The sequence below is a fragment of the Vanellus vanellus genome (assembly GCF_965231255.1).
Source record: "Vanellus vanellus genome assembly, chromosome: 4".
Taxonomy (NCBI): Eukaryota; Metazoa; Chordata; class Aves; order Charadriiformes; family Charadriidae; genus Vanellus; species Vanellus vanellus.
In genome coordinates this window covers 72,660,519-72,680,710 of record NC_138909.1, presented here as the reverse complement: position 1 = coordinate 72,680,710, position 20,192 = coordinate 72,660,519, and the positions used below count along the sequence as shown (strand labels likewise).

General features: G+C 35.7%; 1 protein-coding gene across 1 annotated transcript in view; it reads left to right on the top strand.

Annotated features, from left to right (window-relative positions):
- Nucleotides 1-20,192, top strand: part of FRYL (FRY like transcription coactivator) — a 102,302-nt gene that overhangs the window by 38,634 nt on the left and 43,476 nt on the right. Inside the window, exons 24-39 of the mRNA XM_082481971.1 lie at nucleotides 1,863-1,920; nucleotides 2,931-3,022; nucleotides 4,679-4,851; nucleotides 5,376-5,536; nucleotides 6,057-6,167; nucleotides 7,096-7,250; nucleotides 7,501-7,600; nucleotides 8,707-8,875; nucleotides 9,603-9,862; nucleotides 10,812-10,952; nucleotides 12,457-12,625; nucleotides 13,901-13,985; nucleotides 15,662-15,774; nucleotides 18,144-18,294; nucleotides 18,645-18,748; nucleotides 19,248-19,433. Of these exons, the coding sequence (XP_082338097.1) occupies nucleotides 1,863-1,920; nucleotides 2,931-3,022; nucleotides 4,679-4,851; nucleotides 5,376-5,536; nucleotides 6,057-6,167; nucleotides 7,096-7,250; nucleotides 7,501-7,600; nucleotides 8,707-8,875; nucleotides 9,603-9,862; nucleotides 10,812-10,952; nucleotides 12,457-12,625; nucleotides 13,901-13,985; nucleotides 15,662-15,774; nucleotides 18,144-18,294; nucleotides 18,645-18,748; nucleotides 19,248-19,433 (2,228 nt within the window). The remainder of the gene's footprint in view (nucleotides 1-1,862; nucleotides 1,921-2,930; nucleotides 3,023-4,678; nucleotides 4,852-5,375; nucleotides 5,537-6,056; nucleotides 6,168-7,095; nucleotides 7,251-7,500; nucleotides 7,601-8,706; nucleotides 8,876-9,602; nucleotides 9,863-10,811; nucleotides 10,953-12,456; nucleotides 12,626-13,900; nucleotides 13,986-15,661; nucleotides 15,775-18,143; nucleotides 18,295-18,644; nucleotides 18,749-19,247; nucleotides 19,434-20,192) is intronic.

Here is a 20,192-nt window from a genome sequence, read left to right as displayed (position 1 = left end):
TACACCTTTCTCATACATTGTACCGATGACAAGTCCATGCGGATTAGCTTGGCTTCCAGTAACTGTGATCTACTGTAGCAGAATTAAATTTGTGCCAAGTCACTTGTTCTGTCAATTTAATTTCATACGTCATGTTCAACTTACCTGGATTCAGCTCGTAATCCAAAACTTTTGGTTACCCTACTGTGACAAGTCTTTATATAAATGTCGGATTCAAAATGGTCTATTGAGCCATCGTGGCATTCCTACCTCAACTGAAATTTACTTTTCTTCAGATTCTAATGGGCTGTACTGTCAATGCATATTACAAATCCACCGAGGTGAAAAGGCAGCTCTAGCTCTACGCCAGGAAGCCATGAGTTTGAAAATGCATCTCTGTGGCACTGTCCTCAACTGACAGTTCTCTCTTTATGGAGGATGGATGAATAGGGAGACATCTGAGGGGGAGAAAACTTCTGGGAAGGCCAGTGCTCAGCATCAGGTGTTCTCTGACAGCAGCCAACCTCTTAGAGTGGAGAGTTATGAAGTTGTACCATGCTATAGCAACCAACTCTGCTTCTGCAGAAGAAACCAGGGATTGCTAAAACTCTTGGTTTCCAATGAGATGATGCTTCTCTCCAATCACTCCTTGTCCCATATTACGGCAGATGAGGAGCCAAAGATGTGTTTGAAACTGTAATACCAAGTCTTCAGTTATAGTATTCTGTTTTGCACCTTTGATAATCTTCTTATTTTATATCATATCTGACTTTATTGTCCTACCAGGAGCAAAGCAAGACTTTGCTGAACAGTTTAAATCATAAGGGTCCTCTACATGTCTAGAAAATGCTTTCAGCAAGGATTTAATCAGAAATTCTTGTTTTCTAACTTAGAAACAATTCATTCAGCAAAGTTAAAAAAAGTATATCTGATTCTCATCAGTCTTCTGATTTCTTTATTCTGAATTTTATGTTTTGTTTCTGATGACTAGCTTTTTTCCTCTGTCCAATGTGTGTACTCACACCAGATACTAGCTGTAGCCCTCCTTTCACCATTGCAGCTCTGCACTGATTTGTTTTGGTTTTTTAACCATTTACTCCCCACTTGGACTTGGTATCTTTTACTCAGCAACTTTTTTCATTATAGACGCAGTCCACTTAAAGTTCCTAGAATATTCTTATTCTATTTTCTTCTGTTACTGATCACATGAACTTATCTAGGTGTGTCTTGCTCTCCATTGGAAGTACTATGTTTTAGCACAAAAAGCGCTTCTTCCAAATTTTCTGTGTTTTCTATGTTTGAAAGAAAGTACAAAACAATCCCTAACAATGCTCGAGTCTCTTGTAATTGAGCGCACCGCAAAAGTTTGTGCAGCTTTCTTATCACCTGGACCCATTCTCTGCAGGAGAAACTTTGAATGATGTAGCAGAGGAGTCAGTCATTTACCATGAAAACTTGAAGAGGTTTATGCCTTTGATGTCTGAATTACAATAGCACAGGAATTGGAAAAATGTTTCACACTCCAAGAAGTCTTAAATTGGAGGCAGTGGTTACTATGTTAACAAATATTAAAGTAAAATTAATATGTTTTTACCTCAGTATTTTGTCTGCATAGATTCATACTACTGATCTCCTTATCCTTTCCCTTTTCCCCTTTTTGGAGTCATAAGAGAGTCTTAGTTTGGCAGAAGTAACTCTGCGCAGTAATAAAGACTGTGGAGCTTCAGAGCAAATAGGGAATGTAACGACAGCGTCAAAGCCCGTTACTTTTCAGTTTTCATAGAGACTAGTCTGATTTCTGTCAGCATTGCATCAGCATCTTTCAGTTGAGATGTTAATTTAATGGTTGTTTTTATTCTCTTAATTCTTTTATTTTAATTCAGGGATCTAATAGAAGAATTACATCCTATAATTAAAGAAGCACTTGAAAGAAGGCCAGAGGTAATTAGATATTTTCCACTATATTCAGTATACGGTTTTAACTATCTTCTCACTAATGGTAGTAAATAAATGTTAGTTTTTTCTTTAATTTCTGCATCTAAAAACTATCAGTATACCAGATAAGAAGGTGAGATGTTACTTTTTAACGTGATTGTGAGGTGTTTATATTAGAAGAGCTTTGTGTTTGTTTTGAGCTCTGTATTATTCCTGTATCAAAGAGGTTTTGTTTTCAGTGATGAAAAAATGTAACCTTTTCCACATTCTTTTAGTTCCTTTTACCTAAGCATAGTTTTATACGGTTGTTACTTCATTATATCATCAGTAACGTGCCCACAGTAGTAGTACCTAAGATACAGAATTGAGTTCTACTATCTACCAACTTTCTTGTTTGTTTGGTTGGTTTTTTTTTAAATTAAAAAGGCTGTAAGCTCACCTGATTGACTGCTCTGACTAAAAAGTTTTCTGATGGAGAGCATATTTTACAGCAAGGTTTAGATGCCTCAGTAGGTATTCATAGAAATAATAGTCTCTGCAAACACAAACTCAGAGATGATTACTTAGTATTTTTTGTGGTAACTGTCATAATATTATTAATAATAAATTTGTAATTAAATACAGATAATGGGAAGGAACATCACTTCTGTTTTAAAATGTTACTGGGCTGTAGTGTGTTTTGTCAGTCTTGTATGCAAATATGTAGAAAGATTGGCATTTGTACTTCATTGTTATGTATATTGCACTTTGTGACAAGAGACTAATAAAAAACACTATTTTGATAATATGTGTAATAGCAAACCTAGTATATCTTAGTTGAAACAGGGAAAAATTTTGTTCATTGTCTGGTTTATTAAAATTGCTCGTAATTTTGTTAACTCATCTTAGAAGGTTGGCACCCCTGATAAGTCATGCCAGTTGTAGTATAGATATAATAATGCTTTTATGTGCCAAGCTGGTTTTATACTTAGTTTTTGCTCTGCTTCATTTAATTTTGTGTTTCCTCTGTTGAATAGAACATGAAACGGCGCAGGCGTCGAGATATTTTACGAGTACAACTAGTACGAATATTTGAACTGTTGGCAGATGCTGGTGTCATTAGTCACAGGTAGGGGCAGCACTGATGAGATGTTTATGCTTCTGAATTAAGTCACTAGCATTCTTATGATTCAGTATAACAAGCAGGCACTCTTCAGTGAGTTTTAGGATACCACTAAACAAATAGGCATGGTTTTATAAAACTTGGAATTTTGCTGGCTTTCTAATCCCTCCCTCCCCCATACCCTTTGTCACTGTGGTCTGTGTTTTATTTAAAATGCTGCTATTCCCTGGGACATTGCTTTGAACAAGCAGTCATGTTCATTCCTGTTTGTGTGTGCTCAAACATTGCACTAGTTACGCAAATCAAAAAATGCAAGTTACAACTATTCTGTAATCAGTCTGGAATTCTTCTTCACCTGGAATCCTGTTGCTAGTCAGCATGTCCTATGCAGAGGAGGCTACTGCTCATTAATACTGGACTGTTTTTGTTCTGAGGGAGGCAGAACGTTAACTCGGTTGTTTGTTTGTTTTTTTTTCTCAGTTTATGCTTCTTGTGTAGGGACACTTTGAAAGAAGACTTAAAATTCTGGGATGTGTTTTACAAGTCTCTTAGAAATTCTTTTCTGTGCAGGTGGAATTGTATAAGAGCAAGTAGGCCAGGAGATGGTTAGGCTACCTCCTCCTGTTCTCTTAGACAATGATACTTAAACATTTGTCAACCTTAGCAATATAATCAGTGTGAAATGCTCAATCTTTAAGCAAGCTACTACAGTATATTTCAGAATGTTGCCTCAGAAGCATTGTTAAAATGCCGTTCTTCCCTTTGGCCTGCTGATTTTTCAGAGTGCAGCCATTAAAATCGTACTCTCCCTTTCTTGTCTTTTAAGGTGCTCACTGGTGTTTAATTAGCATACGTAAAATATCTCTTAACCACCGTCTGCACCCTGGAACTTTGTCAGCTTTTCTCTCTGAGGCCAGTCTGACTCTGTGGTGGCAGCTAGCAAGCAATTAATGGCTACCAGAAACCTCCTCATCTTGCCTTTGGTGTGCAAGGCACGCTTTTTTAGTTGACTTCAGTAAAAATGTGGAAAGGTGGTGGAGGGAGCTGAGAGGAAAGGAATCGCCCTTCTAAAAATTGTTTTTCAAAGGAGAGCAGGTTTGAATCACATGCAGTCTTAAATCTCCTTATTTAGTTTAGTACAGATGTGTAGTCAGATGCTAAAGCAACAAAGACGGGAAATGAATATATAAAACCAATAAACTGCTTTCATCTGCTAATAGTCAATAGCATGCCATGAAATAGTGAACATCTTGACTGAATCCCCAAAAGCAGTATGTAATATGGATGTCTATAGTCAAGTAATAGCAATTATTTTTTCTGGTTTACAAATTGCATGGGGTTTGGGGCGGGGGGGTGTGGTGTTGATTATTTGTTTGGGTTTTTTTTTGTTATTACTTTCAACATTTGTCCCCAATATAAGAACTAATTCTGTGCAAGGCTGAGTGACTTCTGATAGTAAGGCTTGATTATAAGTTTGCTTTCACTAGAGTTTTTTATTTAATACTGTAATAGAAGTTGGATGAAGAAATGACTTTGAATTAAATGTTTACAGTGATGAGGTTGTAGGATTTTTTTAAAGAGAAAGAAATAAGGATTGTTTTCAACAATCGTTGTATGTATTTATCATACTGTTTGACTTTTTTTTTTAATTTTATTTTTAAGTGCAAGTGGTGGCCTTGATAATGAAACACATTCCCTCAACAACACTTTACTTGAGTATGTCGATCTAACGAGACAACTCCTAGAAGCAGAAAATGAAAAGGATTCTGATACATTGAAAGATATCCGATGCCATTTTAGTGCCTTAGTGGCAAATATCATTCAAAATGTTCCAGGTATGTAAAAATGCTTTAATGACTTCTGATGACTCTATTTAATATGCAATACATTTTAAAAAAACAACAAAAAAAAATATCAAAAACTAGACAAAAATCTAGCTTTTCTCTGAAGTTTCAGAATACTTTCATAAAAATAATTTGTGTCATCAGTTTTGAATATAACTTCAGCAGCATGAGCTTTTAAGAGGCATTTTTGGCACTGTTTGTAAGCCTACAAGTAGTTTTCTTATTTAGCAAAAGTCTTGTTGGTTGGCAGTGCATTTAAATTCAGACTAATAAATATAACAATAGCACAATATTACAATAGTACAAGAATTTTATAAATAAATAAAATTCTTGTACACTAGTGGCATTAAACAGGACAATAATAAACCTACATCCAGCTATTATGATGTTGAAATACTGTGTCTTTACATTGGTTTTTTCCTTTTATATTGATTGTTTGGGTCTGTTTCTGTCTTCTGTACTTTATTTTAAAGAATGGCAATAGGATTGTGTCTAACTGGCTGCTTTTCTTACAGTACACCAGAGAAGAAGTGTATTTCCACAGCAGAGTCTACGCCACAGTCTATTTATGTTGTTCAGTCATTGGGCAGGTCCTTTTAGTATCATGTTTACTCCCCTGGACAGATACAGCGATAGGAACATGCGAATAAACAGACACCAATACTGTGCATTAAAGGTATTTTAGCACTTGAATTTTGGAAGTAGATTGTTATGTTGACTTTTATAATGCATTTTGGTTTTTTGGACACGGTTTTCACATCCTTGTTGCCATTCATGACTTTTTCTCTGCTGCCTACACGTCTTTTTATGACAGTTTGGCTTTTTTTCATACCATAAACTGTTGCACTTGCCATAGGCATTTCTTAAAATTACTACTGAATGTTCACTTCGCATGACTTTAGGCCTCAGTTGCCTAAGGAGAAAGGCTTTCATGTAAAAGTTCATTAACAATCAAACTGACATATTCACTGTTATGTATGTCAGCATTTCAGTATTGACAGTTCCTTGTATTTGGGAATTGAGAAAAATAGGATTTGATGATTTCTTGAATAAAATGCTAAAGAGTTTTTTATTAGCTTTGGTCTTCCTCCCTTGATTGAATAGAAGTTAGTTTTCTGATATTTTACTCAACTTGATAAAACCACTTCCTATATCCAAGTTATTAAAATGTAGTGTTTTTCAATTACTTTCCAAAGGCTATGTCTGCTGTACTGTGTTGTGGCCCTGTTGCAGATAACGTCGGGCTCTCATCTGATGGCTATTTATACAAATGGCTGGATAATATTTTGGATTCACAAGATAAAAAGGTAATACAGGCAGTGTCAACATAGCTTTGCAACTATCAGTGCCTGCAACGTATGCTTTCATGAGTTTCGCGATCAGATTGGCTTAAATGCTTTAGAGTGGCTTAAGCTCAAAGCTGTTTTAGTAGTGCATATTTTTGAACTGTCCTTAATATGTGTGTTCACCCTGTTGAGGAAGGCAGTCCCTAATCACAGTCTTAAGAACAGACAAAACAGATGGAAGAGGAAACGGCAAGGAGCATATAGTTTATAAACATCATGTGTTGTTTATAAACTAATCAGCTAGGTTAAGTTGTAGTAATAAGCAGATCTTTTAGAAATTTAAAGGAGATGATTTTGAACATGAACTCGTGGGAGACTGTAGAGTCGGTTGGAGATCCTGCAGGGTTACGAAGACCCAAGCTTTACATCTAAGCAGTAAGGCAAGCTTTAGATTAAAAAGATAGGGCCTCCAATGCACTAATATTATGCATAAAAATACAGCTCCAGTGGGCTACTTTGATTCAAGAGAAGGTGCAAATCTCCCTGTAGATCCATCCCTTGTATCCCATTGGAATTCCTTCATATGTTTAAGTGCTTTTCTGTATCTGATGCTTTCAGGTCAGTGTTCAGCTTATAGTAAGACAAGTGAATATAGTATATAGCTCAAGGTAGCCTTGGAACTGAGGAAGAAGTCAGTAGAGCTATCTGGTTATTTGCTTCAATAATTTATGACTGTGTGTGCAAGTTGAACATTAAGCAGTTTGATAGAATTACCTGTTATTTTAAGATGTCGTCTCATTGTTTTCAGATGGAACAAATTTTGTGTGTTGCAATTGTTTGTGGTTTTCTTTTTTAAGTAAATATCTAGTTCCCTATTTTATGCCATTTTTGTAAGTTGGTATTTTTCTCTATATTTATAAATATATATTGGTTCTTTTCTGGAATACAGGTTCACCAGCTAGGCTGTGAAGCAGTCATGCTGCTCTTGGAACTCAACCCTGACCAGAGCAACCTCATGTACTGGGCCGTAGACCGGTGTTACACAGGTTCCAAGCGGGTAGCAGCTGGCTGTTTTAAAGCCATAGCCAGTGTGTTCCAAAACAGGTACTACAACATTTTTTTAAAGCTCTAAACTTCCATTTAAAAGTGTGCTTTCATGTAGAACTGTTTTTTTTCCTCCCCCAAAGACAAAAAATCCCCGCTGTTTGTGTGTGTGTGTGTGTGTTACTAGAGAAACTTTTCAAAATGTTATGTTATCCCATACATATCTCTTGTAAACTAAACTTAATAAATTTAAATTTTAAAAAACAAAATGTAATTTTACTTATTTCACACTTGCAATTTTTCTCCCTAGGGATTACCAGTGTGATACAGTGACCCTCCTGAATCTGATACTATTTAAAGCAGCTGATTCTACTAGGGCTATCTATGAAGTTGCTATGCAACTATTGCAGGTTTGTAAGCAAATTTTGATATTTTTTTTTTCTTTTAAAATAAGAATTGTCCTGTGCATTAAAAAAAAAAAATCCGTTGTTATTTGATTATCTGTTCAGTAATGAAATATAATGTATTTTTTTTTCCTCTATTTTAGTACATGGTTAGGCCAGATCCTTACCTAGCCCAAATAGATTACAGTGGAAGCGTGTCTGGTTTTGTGAATTTAGCACTTGAGATTTGTATTTTCATAATAATCTGCTTTTTCAAGATACAAAACCTAAATCAAGATTCTTCTGGTTTGGCCAAAAGCACTTCGGAGAAGTATATTGCTTTCTGTCCCTTTGCTTTGTCTGCTGGGGTAGCAGTTAGATATCTGATTTTTGCATCTTTTCATCTATCTGGGTGGAGAGATGGTAGTGAAAATCTTGTTATCCATGTAAATTACTTTTGTATATTCCTTTTCAAGGTCATTTAGGGGTAAGCTTAATCTTACAGGCAGCGTTAGTGTTTAAAAATAAATAAATCGGTCTGTGCTGCTGGTTGCTCAGACCACAAGTCTTGGAGGGTTTTTCAAAGGTTTTTATTGTCAGCTAAATTCAACAGTAAAGTCCCTATTGAAGTCACACCCCTCTTGCTGTCAGCACTGACACCACCCTACCTTTCAGCCCCATCTTTCTTCTCAGGTGAGCACCACTGCTTCAGATCAGCCAAAACTGACTTTTAAAGTATCAAACTGCTTTAGCCTCCTGCTGCTCCTCTGCCATGTCAAAGATTACGTTGCTCCCATCCACGTCTCATAGATGAGCAGAAATTGATATTGTTTGGAAATACAAGTGTTAAATAGTATTTCATATTTTGTTATAGAGAAATTTATATTTAATACGGTATTTTGTGAAAGCAGATTTCTGAAATTTGTTGCTGGAAACTCATCAAGTGGAGTGAATCTTAGCTAGTTGTCTGTGAAATTACCACAGCGTTGATGAATACTGTACATGTATGGAGATCTGCATGGACAGGAAACATTAAATGAGAATAGCTACATGGATTTTAAGAGGTGGTTTTATATAAAGATTTTCACTGTAACTCTATACTTAGCTTCAAATTCTGAACATTACTGTTGTAGATCTTGGAACCAAAGATGTTCCGTTATGCTCATAAACTGGAAGTTCAGCGGACGGATGGGGTTTTGGGTCAGCCTTCTCCTTTACCACACCTCTATTCTGTGTCGTATTATCAACTGTCAGAAGAATTAGCAAGGACTTATCCTGAACTAACACTTGCTATCTTCTCAGGTATGGTTTTTAAACAAAACCAAACAACTTCATCAGGTCAAAAGCATTGTACAAAATGTCTAATTCTTCTGTTTCAATAATTAATTTAAATGTAATTCTCTAAAATCGGGACAACAAGATAACGTCATCATAATGAATGGAGAAAATGGAATTTACTGAGTGACAATTTTTGTTTACTTGTATTTGAAATATAGTCAAGAGGAAACAATATGAATCAAAGATACTTTTACTGACTTTCTAATAGCCATGAAAGATCATATTAGAGAAATAATTTTCAACTTTTTAAAAATTATTCTTCTATTATTCTTTTTAGTGTTTTATTATGTACTGCAGATTGCTTAAAAATATTATTCCATAGCCTTTTTAAACAATTGCAGAATAGTAACGTCTCACATCAATTAAAAAAACTACTAAAACTAATATGAGGGAGAAGAAATTTTAAGTGCTTTTCTACCAAAGTTTGTACATTTTTACATGCTGTAGGTTTTCAGTTCCCTCCTCCAATTAGGGTAATAGATATATATGCATATGCTAATATAGTTTCTTCAATATACTGTTTGTCAGTAGTGTCTTCAATTAGCTCTAGTTAGTTAAACCAAAAAATTAGGTCTGTATCAGAATTACTTTATATCAGCATGGTCTGCTGGGCTCATGGTTGTTGTTATTACCAAAACGATTCTCGTTATTGATTTGCAATTCCTGTTTGTACCTAATTTTTGAATGACAGAAGTAAGTCAGAGAATCCAAACAGCTCACCCAGCTGGGAGACAGGTGATGCTGCATTATCTGCTGCCATGGATGAACAATATTGAGTTGGTAGACTTGAAACCGTTGCCAACCATTCGTCGGCAAGATGAAGATGAAGAAGATGCTTTGAAAGACAGAGAAATAATGGTGAACAGTAGACGATGGCTGCGAGGAGAAGGCTGGGGGTCACCGCAGGCTACAGCTATGGTTCTGAACAATCTGATGTATATGACTGCAAAGGTAAAACTAATTACTTAAGTGCTCTGTCTTGTTCCAGTGGATTGTTGTGTTTACGGTGCAAGAAAATACTCTTCAGAGATACTGTGTTACCAAACTTTCAAGAGTGTATTCATATTTGTTGAGTTGCTTATGTATACGCAAGTTATACCATATAGTTTTGAGGTATTGCAAGAAATATATATATATATATGCAATATAAATGTTATAGTAATTGTTATATATAGTATTTCTATATAGTTATGTATAGTAACAGTATACAACTGTTGTTTTGCAATATAGATGACTACCTGGATAGATAATACCAAGTGGCCTGTGTACCTATGATCTCAAAAAGAGGAGTTTTGGAACCAGTCTTGTTGCCAGAGGCTGATAGACCCTCCTCCTTCCTGTGATAGCTACTTCCAACAGAGAAAAAGTATTGGTCACATGCAGTGCTCCTGCCAATTCTTGATATCTTTGAATCCTACTGATGAGAGATCATGTTTTAAGCTACAAATTAAAAACTCTTGGCAACCTGTGATCTGTGGAATTTTATTCAGGATTATCAGCAGCTGGGAGAATGCATCTCTGCTAAATTTAGACAGCTTTTTAAAATTTAGATAAATTTAGATAAAATAGAAATAAATTCACATATAAATAAATACTTCTATATTATATAATGTATAAAAGTATATCTTATATATAAATAAAATACATAAAATGTACAAGTATGTTCAGATAGATTTTTATATATTTATAGCTATAAAGGACAAATAGCTATTCCCAGAATGTGTTTATCAAAATGAATGTATGTGAAAGCTTCATTCTGGAATGTTAAAAAGCCAGCAGCTTCTTACAGGATTTCTGTCTCCTTTTTCTAGAGCCTGTCCCACTTTGTCAATACAGTTTACTTTCAAATGCAGTGTTTTCTACTGGAGTTTTCAGGAGAGATCTTTATTTTGTTTTCTAGTATGGTGATGAGGTGGCTTGGTCGGAGATAGAAAATGTCTGGACTACTTTGGCAGACAGCTGGCCAAAGAATCTGAAAATAATTTTGCACTTCTTGATCAGTATCTGTGGAGTGAACAGTGAACCCAGCCTTTTGCCTTATGTGAGTATGTGATATGCGTCTCCTTAGTGCTACTGATATTTTAAAAATGAGTTGTGTGTCTAGTAACAAAGATGACCAAACAAAAAATGTGAGGTAGGATTTCTAGTGTTAAAATCTTCAACTGCATAATAGTGTCACCTCATATTTTATGACCTCTAAATACTATGAACAAATCAAAATCAATTCTTTTGTTTCAGTTACTTTGGACATCCCTGTTGAAATTTTGGTGTCAATTTTGGTTAAACCTGGCATTCATATTATGGGCTTGAGAAAGGAGATAAACCAGAAAGCATATTGCACCTTAAAGATAGCTGAGGCTTCCTTAAGACAACTTATTGACTATTGCAATTTACTCAGGGTGATAAGTCTGAAACAGTCCGCTAGTCGTTTTGTCAGTTACAAATTGTCAAAATTCAGGGTATACTAGGTGGACCTTATTTAGTCAGTAAATAATAAAAAATTGAAAAGACCTATTAAAATGTCTACATCTGTCTTAGCATTTTTTGTTCCTTTGTCGTAAAAAGGAAACTTAGGAGTTTGATTGCTAACTTTAGATTAATTTTATTAGGATTATACACTGGACAACTTCTTTTCATCATACAATGTAGATCTAGTGCAGCAGTCAGTCTCTCTTCATTAGGAAGAATTAAGATAGTTCCATAAGTAGTGTTTTAATTAAAAAATTATTACAGGTTTTGCTAATAGTGAAAAAAAACTAAATATGAAGTAAAACATCAGGACCTATAATATTATCAAGTTCTTACTAAGGACAGTTAAAGTTCTTCATGGGTTGGCAATTGTTTTCATTGTAAATCGGGAAATCTAGCTTAATGTTACAGCCCCAAAGCTTTGCGTGTATGGGTTGAACAAGGTGACAAAGTAGTTCCACAAGTCAAACGCCTTGGCTCACTTGCTTACCGTTCATCTTTGAGTTCTCTCAAAAGGATGGAAATAACTCATTGAGAAGTACTGACTCAAGAAAATGTAAGAAAAAAACCTATGAAGTTATTGGTGTCTAGAGTAATCACTGACTAGCAGCCAGCTGCTGCTGCTGCTTTGTAGGCATCAGGGTTATTTTGCTGAAGTAAGACGTAGTGGAGAATCCTTAATTACTCTATGCTTAATAAAATATTGCTATAGTTAGGTGTTCATTCTTACCAGAGTATATAAAGGCCTTGAGCATTTGGGGAATTAATTGTTTTTTTCCCATTCTGTAATTTAGGATGGTCCTGAAAAGCAGACAGATAACATAGTAAAATAAAGCACCTGCATGCCATGTAGGGACAGTATGATTATTCTCACATGACTAAATATTAAAACAAACAAACAAACAAAAAAACCACCCTAAACCCTCTCAAAACCCATTTGATCAACTATTGATTCTAACAAGTGGTGGTATTTAAATCTCCTGTTTTCCCTTTTTTTTTTTAAATCAAGTCACTGCAATAAGAATTTTATTTATGTACATACTGTTTTATATACATATACTTCTTTTTGATGGCAGGTAAAGAAAGTTATTGTTTATTTGGGTAGAGATAAAACAATGCAGCTACTAGAAGAGCTGGTGAGTGAACTTCAGCTTACAGATCCTGTCAGTTCAGGAGTCACCCATATGGATAATCCACCATATTACCGCATTACTTCCAGTTACAAAATCCCCTCTGTCACTTCAGGTGAGAATTTATTAACTTAAACTTTTATTATTGTCAATGATAAACATGCTCTTATCAATCAGTTATAATATTAGAGTTCATCTGTAAATATTCAGTAGGAATACAATGTTCTGTTTCTAAAAATAAATTAAGGCACAAAGCTCGTTTTACAGAGTTCTTATTAAAGAACATCTGATTGGTTGACAAGGAACATGTTCGTATTTGTTAGACTTTTTCTATGTTCAGATCTTGCACTGTTTACCACTGTCATTTTTATGACAATTCAGTCAAACAGCTGGGAAAATGTATATAATTTTAAATCCGTGTAAGTTGTTATATTGTAAATTCTGTTAAAGACACAAGCTGCATCATTTATTCCAGAGGATTTAAGTGAACTTACTTAGGAGAATTTATTTAGAAATAATTAACAGTTAACAATAGATCAATCATCAAAGAAACCCCACTGAAAATACAAAAAGTGTCTACCTCATGCTTCAATCCAAGAACATGCCAAGAAATGTGGGGAAAAGCTGTCTGGTTTTGGTGAAGTATCTTTCCAAGTGAGCCACAGAAGACATGGATGGGATCAAAGCAAGGACACAGCTTGTGTGCTGCAAAGCTGTCAGTGTTATGAGTCAGCCTGGGCCTATCACATGGGGATTATTGGATCACAAGGTGGATGCATCGGTGCTTGTTCATGAAAGTGTTTAAAAAGTATTAAAAAAACAAATGGGGCTCTTGCATTTAAGTGTAATTGAGAGTAGCAAAATCTGTCTGGAGGGTGCAAAATTATTTCCAGTTGTGGTCATCTATTCAGTGTGATGCTTGCAAGTTTCTCTTAAAAATAAATCGATACAAGCTTCACTGCAGAGTGTTTGGTTTTAATCCCTTATCTGTTTGTGGTTTGAATTAATGGCATACCAAAGTCCGACTACATTTTACAGATTACTATGAGGTGTAGCATACAGGAAAGAAATAGGTCTCTAGATCCTGCTTCAAAAACAGGCCTTTCTACTTACTTCACATTGAAGACTCGGAGATTCTGGAATGGATTCTTTTGATTTTTTCCCGTTAGTGGAATTATGGTAGCAGCTCAGAATGTTTTAGTCTAAACAACTATTTTTTTCTTGCATGTGAAAGTAATTTCTGTGGCTCAGTTTGTATTTGTGCCAGTTGCTGTAGTATAAACCTGGTTAGGGCTCTTGGTGTGGACCAGTAAATAAGGGTCATTGCATAGCGCTTAAGACTGCTTTTCTTTTTTATTGACCAATCTTTTTCTTTATCCATAATTCACAGGTACCACTTCTAGTAGCAATACAATGGTAGCTCCCACGGATGGCAACCCTGACAGTAAACATATAAAAGACAATATTGAAGAGAAGTAAGTATCTTCTCAAAGAGCAGTTATTAGTTGAATCACAGGAATTCTTGGTAGGTACTATAAATACTTGTGCCTCAATGGCTCCAGGTATGTCTACATTGCAGGAAATACATGTAAGTTTTATAAATAAGTTTTGAGCAACAGAACTGGAATACTATTTGGGATTAACAGTAGCAAACTCAATTGTAATTTAAATTCAAAAAGCTGTGGAAGAAACTGAATACATTAAGGGACCAATCCAGGTCAGGCTTTGTATTACTATAGCTAGATTGTTATTGATGCCTAAATTAGCTAATATGACACTGGATTGTATATGTTTACGTGAGAGAAATTATACTGCAGATGTATGTGGATACATCAAGAGCAACTGTTATTAGCTTAGTAAGGTAGCCAATTCACAAATGGGTTTCCTAGCTCACTGGAAATCAACAGTGTTGAAAGCTAGTTTATTCTCCCAATGAGGGTATTTGGATACCTGGCATCTGTGGCAAGATCCCTTCCAGCTAGCTTTAAAACAGATGCCTCTCTTCCTAATTTTTGTGCTTCTTAAGAACAGTCTTTTGAGAAACTTGCCAGACAGTGGTACCCATGTGAGAGTGGTGGAAAGCAAACAGCTGCCATAAAATTAGTCAGGGTGTGGACTTGGAGCTCAACAGTAACAGACTGTGGGCACGCTCTCATTTTGTGTTAAATATGAGATAGCTAACTTTAAAGTCAGAAGGGAATAGGGATTCTATAACTAGCATGAGAAAAAGTGTGCACAGAAAAATACGCACATATGCCGGCTGTAGAGTAGCTACTATGCAGTAAATTCACAAACCGATATATTTTGTGATGACTTGTTTGAGAGCCTTAGTAATTATATTTCCAACAGAATTTCCCAGTTGGACACTTCAGTTAAATTGGAGGGGGGGGGGGAGGGGGGAGGCTGTGTGAAAATAAATCACAGAAGACTATGGAATCTGAGGTGTCATTCAGAATTCAGCCTAGCAAGGCACAGACAAATATTTGGCTGCTATGGGGGCTGGAGCTGAAGAAACTTGTAAAATAGTGAAGGCAGTTTTGAAAGTCTCTGCAAGTTTTGGCGTATGCTGTAGGGTTGTCGAACACCCCCCAGGGTATATGCTTCTTGATAAGATATACCATGTACATCTTACACTTGCCAGGAGGAGAGAATTTTAGAAACTTACATAGGAACAGCTTGGAAATCATGCTTCTGGCACTCTCATTTCTCTGATTTATTTGTAGTTTATCAGATTAGTGAGGTAGGATCTTGGACTGTGTGTGTGGAGAGAGATAGATATAGATATAGATAGATAGATATACACACGTCAGTGCCAGATCAAATAGGGATTTCATTATTTTGCTCAAGTGAGAAGAAATTTACTTATGTATAATGGTAACAAAATTTTTAATGTACTTAAATGTTAATGAAAATGACCTAATAGAAATATAACTTAAGAGTAGATTATCTCCTTGAATCCCCTTATGTAGCATTGCAACAGGGGGTCCATCTTATTCAGCTGAGATGCTTTGGCATCATAGCGATTGTCCTTGTAAGGTGAAATATTTTTGCATAACACTTAGTTTTGTTGAAATACAGTTTTACTGAGAGACCCTCATTAAATTTTGTCACAGAATGTCAGTTACTAGTGCTGCTTTATTTGTTCCTACAGTTATGTACATCTAGACATCTACAGCGGGTTGAACAGTAACTTAAACCGCCAGCACCACAGACTAGAATCTCGCTACAGCAGCAGCTCTGGAGGATCATATGAAGAGGAAAAAAGTAATATTTTTATTTAAACATATTTCTGCGGATAGAAAAAAATTTCACAAGTTAATACTTTTGCAGAAGGCTATGGGACGTGAGAAAATAGGTGTTATCAGTGGTTTTTGCATGAACTATTAAAAAATAAGGTGTTTTTTAGTACTGCTATTGAAGTCTAGCATACGTTTGATTACAATGGCATGTGCAAGGAAGATAAATACACTTTCTTTCCTTCCCTTGTCGTCTGGAATGAACTGTGAACATCTTCCCAAATGAAGCAATTTTACTCTATTTTCTTTGCCAGTACGAACACCAAAGATAAGATAGATGGTTAAGCAGAAGAAACAGGAGAGAGATTAGTAGGAGGAAGATGAGATGACGAGGAAAAAAAATTATGGAAAAGAAGTTAAAAAATATAAAATTAGAAGTAATTGTGCTTTTAAATGATAGCAGTCCTTGGCCTGTTTAAAAAAATAGAAGAGTACAAAACTTTCTGAGAGGCCATAGCAAAGGAAAATACAGCAGGGAAAAAGGATCTTGTTGTGCATCCCTAATTTTCAAGCTTGTTTTGAAAATATGGCTTGAGTTGTTTTTTGTGATCTGTGGTCTGTTTTTTCTGAGGTGCAGAGGTAAGGAAAGAGGTAGAAATTTCTCCTGAAACTCCATATACTTTTGGAGACTTATTTAACTGAGACATATTAACTATTGGTACTTTCGTACCAGTGCCTAAGATATAAAATCATCATGTCAGTGCTAGGGAGAGCAAAATGAGGACAGTGGTCAGACAGTAAACGATGCATTATATTAGTGGGTTCTTTATGCTTTGTCAGAGTACTTTTTTGACTGAAACTTTTGTTTCAGCTAACAAGCTGTTAGTAATCAAAATGACTTTGTACTTCAACCCTGCATGGGATTACCAGATGTATTTCAGTCTAATCCACATCATTATAGTGCTCCCACAGACTGTCATCTTAGGTTTCACTCAATTTTTTTATTGACAGTTGATTTTGCTACCAGTTAAGCCATTTGGGTATGGTACAGCACATGATATAGTACTGCCTTTTCCGTACCTTTCTTTCTTGTGCTACTGAACAACAGGATGCAAATTTCTGCATTTTGAGCATTGCCTGGTCAGTATGGAACCTAGTGTGTCCCATGCTGTATTGAAGCAACAGAGTCCTTTAGGATCTCCTTTTGCACTCCTTAACAACTGATTCTGTGTAGGCCGTAAAGGTTAGAGTAAACACGTATTTCGTATTGCCTCTTTCAAGAACGTAACGTCCTCTACAGAGCGTGTTGTAAAGGCTGGGCATGCTGATGCAGATCTGCTAAACTTTGGGTCAGTAACAGGTTGGTGGACCTTCTGGGCAGCCAGTGTGTTTATTACTGCTTGGATGGCTGATGTCCAGTATCACAGTTGTGGTCATTTTCATCTTTGTTTGCTGTTCGTGGCAGCAACACTGAGTATCCTGAAGCAGGTGGTAATTCACATGTTCCATCATTAACAAGTTTGTCACTTCCAGTCAAGAAGGTGATAACAAGCTTTTACAAGTGTGAACTTCTGAAACCTCTGCAGCTATACTTCCAAAGGGACAACTGATAGAATGACTGAAACACTGAACTGTTGAGGCAGTCTCGTACTTGTTTCTAGCTTTAACTGATCGGTCTGAAGTCCAAGACATCTCATTTAAAAACAGAAAAATATTTTGGATATCTAACACAGTGTACTCTCATACTGAATAGCTGGTGTGTTTCTTCCACTTTTGAGGCTTACTTAATCAAAACCTAAATGTCTTTCTGTGTTTTTCTTTACAAATTTATTGAGTTTTGTCAAGCAGTGGGATTGGGCTACGCTGTTGTAAAAGGGGCAAGTTACCCCATGTATCAGGCTGGCGTAGAGAACCCACTATCTGACACGTAGAACTGGTAGATTTTTGCTAGCAAGACCTATAAAGAGATGCTCTTGAGAAATAATTTCTTAGCCTATAATGCAATGCAGCTCTTCAAAATGAGTTCAGTACGATCTTGGGACCCAGCCTTAACTCCCTATCTGACATGAGGTTTGAAATTCAAAGAATTATATTAGATCACTTTGCTTTTTATTCCTTGTGTGCGTCCATGTTCCCAATGTGCATCCATTGCTTTTATGAACCTGTTCAACAAAATCTTACTCTGCTTTGGGCGTGGCTTCTGTAGAATCATCCTTACGCTAAAAGAAATAACCACATTTTTTTTTTAACTGTGTTCAACTACTACTGTTTGCAGCTGGTTCCGCCTCGCCCCCTCCCAGATCTCAGTTTTTCAAGAATTTAAAAATATTTCTTTAGAAGACTGTATAATTCAGAAATTTATATGTGTATTTCTGATTTAATTATCTGTTGTGTTAGGTGATTCAATGCCTCTGTATTCAAACTGGCGGTTGAAGGTGATGGAGCACAACCAAGGAGAGCCTCTACCTTTTCCACCTACTGGAGGTTGCTGGTCACCATTGGTGGATTACTTGCCTGAAACTTCTCCTCCGGGCATGTCTCTTCACAGGTAAGTGTTGTAACAATGCTGATGGCATTTCATTCCTTTTTAATTTGTGGTGCACAAATATAGTAATTTAAAGGTAACAGATCAAAAGGCAGTAGATTTAAACACAGTAGATAGTACATTTGTTTTCTGGGGTTTTACTCAGAGGTCTAGCAGTCTAAGATTTCTCAGCCTTTTAATTTGGAGGACTAAAGTTTTTCTGTCTTTGTTATGAGCATTCACCTTTTCCCTTATAATACAACTTTGTGGATGTTCTCTGAAGAAGAATACTGGTTAGTAGCGTATTAAGCTCTTTGCAGCTCCCCATAAAGTTAATGTTACATTCTTCTAACAAACTATTTTTTTGTTTATAGATGCAATATAGCGGTGATCCTTTTGACTGACTTGATAGTTGACCACGGTGTAAAGGTGGAATGGGGAGGATACTTGCATCTTCTGCTTCATGCAATTTTTATAGGTAACTGAATTCTTACAGAACTATGTCTAGTAACTTAGGAATTGTAGCTATTTATGTAGCTGTTCTTTTCCACATTTAAGTTATTCTTTGCCATTGTATTGAAATATCATTAATTTGTTAATATTTACAATATTTTAAAAAAATTAACTAAATATCTTTCAGCTTGATTAATATGAATATAATTAAGATTTTTGGGGGGTTGTTTGAAGGTACTTTTATGTTGGACCGACTTTACCTCTTTCTCCTTGCAGATGATGTAGTGAAATCCAGTTTTTTTCTTTCTGTTCTTAACTGCTGTGTGAGAAACAAGAGGATATGTTTGTTAAACTGTATGCTTTTCTTTTTATATTGAAACACTGAAAAAATGTTGCTTAGTGAATTATGTATCTATTATTTGGTAAAGTATAACAGACCAGTTTGAATACACTATTTTTAAAATAATGTAATTCAGTGTTCCCTTTGAATGTAATAAAGCTCCTCCATTTTCCCTTTGTGTTAGGTTTTGACCACTGTCACCCTGAAGTCTATGAGCATTGTAAACGACTGCTTTTGCATCTACTGATAGTGATGGGATCTGGCAGTAATGTCCAGTCTGTTGCTTCTGTCCTACTCAGAAACAGAGAGTTCAATGAGTCCAGGGTGCTTACTGTCAAGCAAACTACCCATTTAGATTATACTTTCACAGGTATGTTTAGATTTATTAAGTGTTGCTTGTTAAAATGACATGGAAAGTTATCTTTTCTTCCAGGCATTATTAAAATTTCTACTATTTGTAATATATTCCTGAGCCCTTGGCATTAAAATGTATTTCTTCACATTTTAATTAAGTGAAAATTGATACGGTTCAGGTTAGCACTTTGTGCCCAGTCATCTAAGTAAGGGAGCACAGTCAAATGATTATAAATAGTAGTGGAAACCACAGAGGGAGTGCTACGTTTCGAATCCGTAATACAGCAGTTTTTATGATGCCCTTGAAGATAAAACCCAAGAAGATACATTTCTTCTTGTTTGTAGCAACTTAAAATTTCTGACTGTCAACTGTAATTGCATTGTTCACTAGGTTATCAGAATAGTCTTTTGAGATATTACCTAATAATGTTCACCGTAACATTAAAATACTGTAATTATACAGGAAACAATATATTTTCTATGTATCTATTTATGAAAAGAATATTTTGACAGTGTGAGCCTATTGTTTCTAAAGAAATGTAAAATAGTTCATTTTTTTGAAACTTAGTATTTTGTGTTCTTTCAGTAGGTGGCAGCATATTGCTATACAATCTGTTCTGTTTTGTTCACATCAGAAGTGGGTTTGTCTCTAACCAAAAATATTCAGCTGTGTTGTGAATTTGATAGTCATAGCAATGAGAAATTAAAAAGTGGGCATAGTGGAAGTATTCTTTTACGTAAACCAATTTGTAGAACCTTACAAGTGCACCTATAT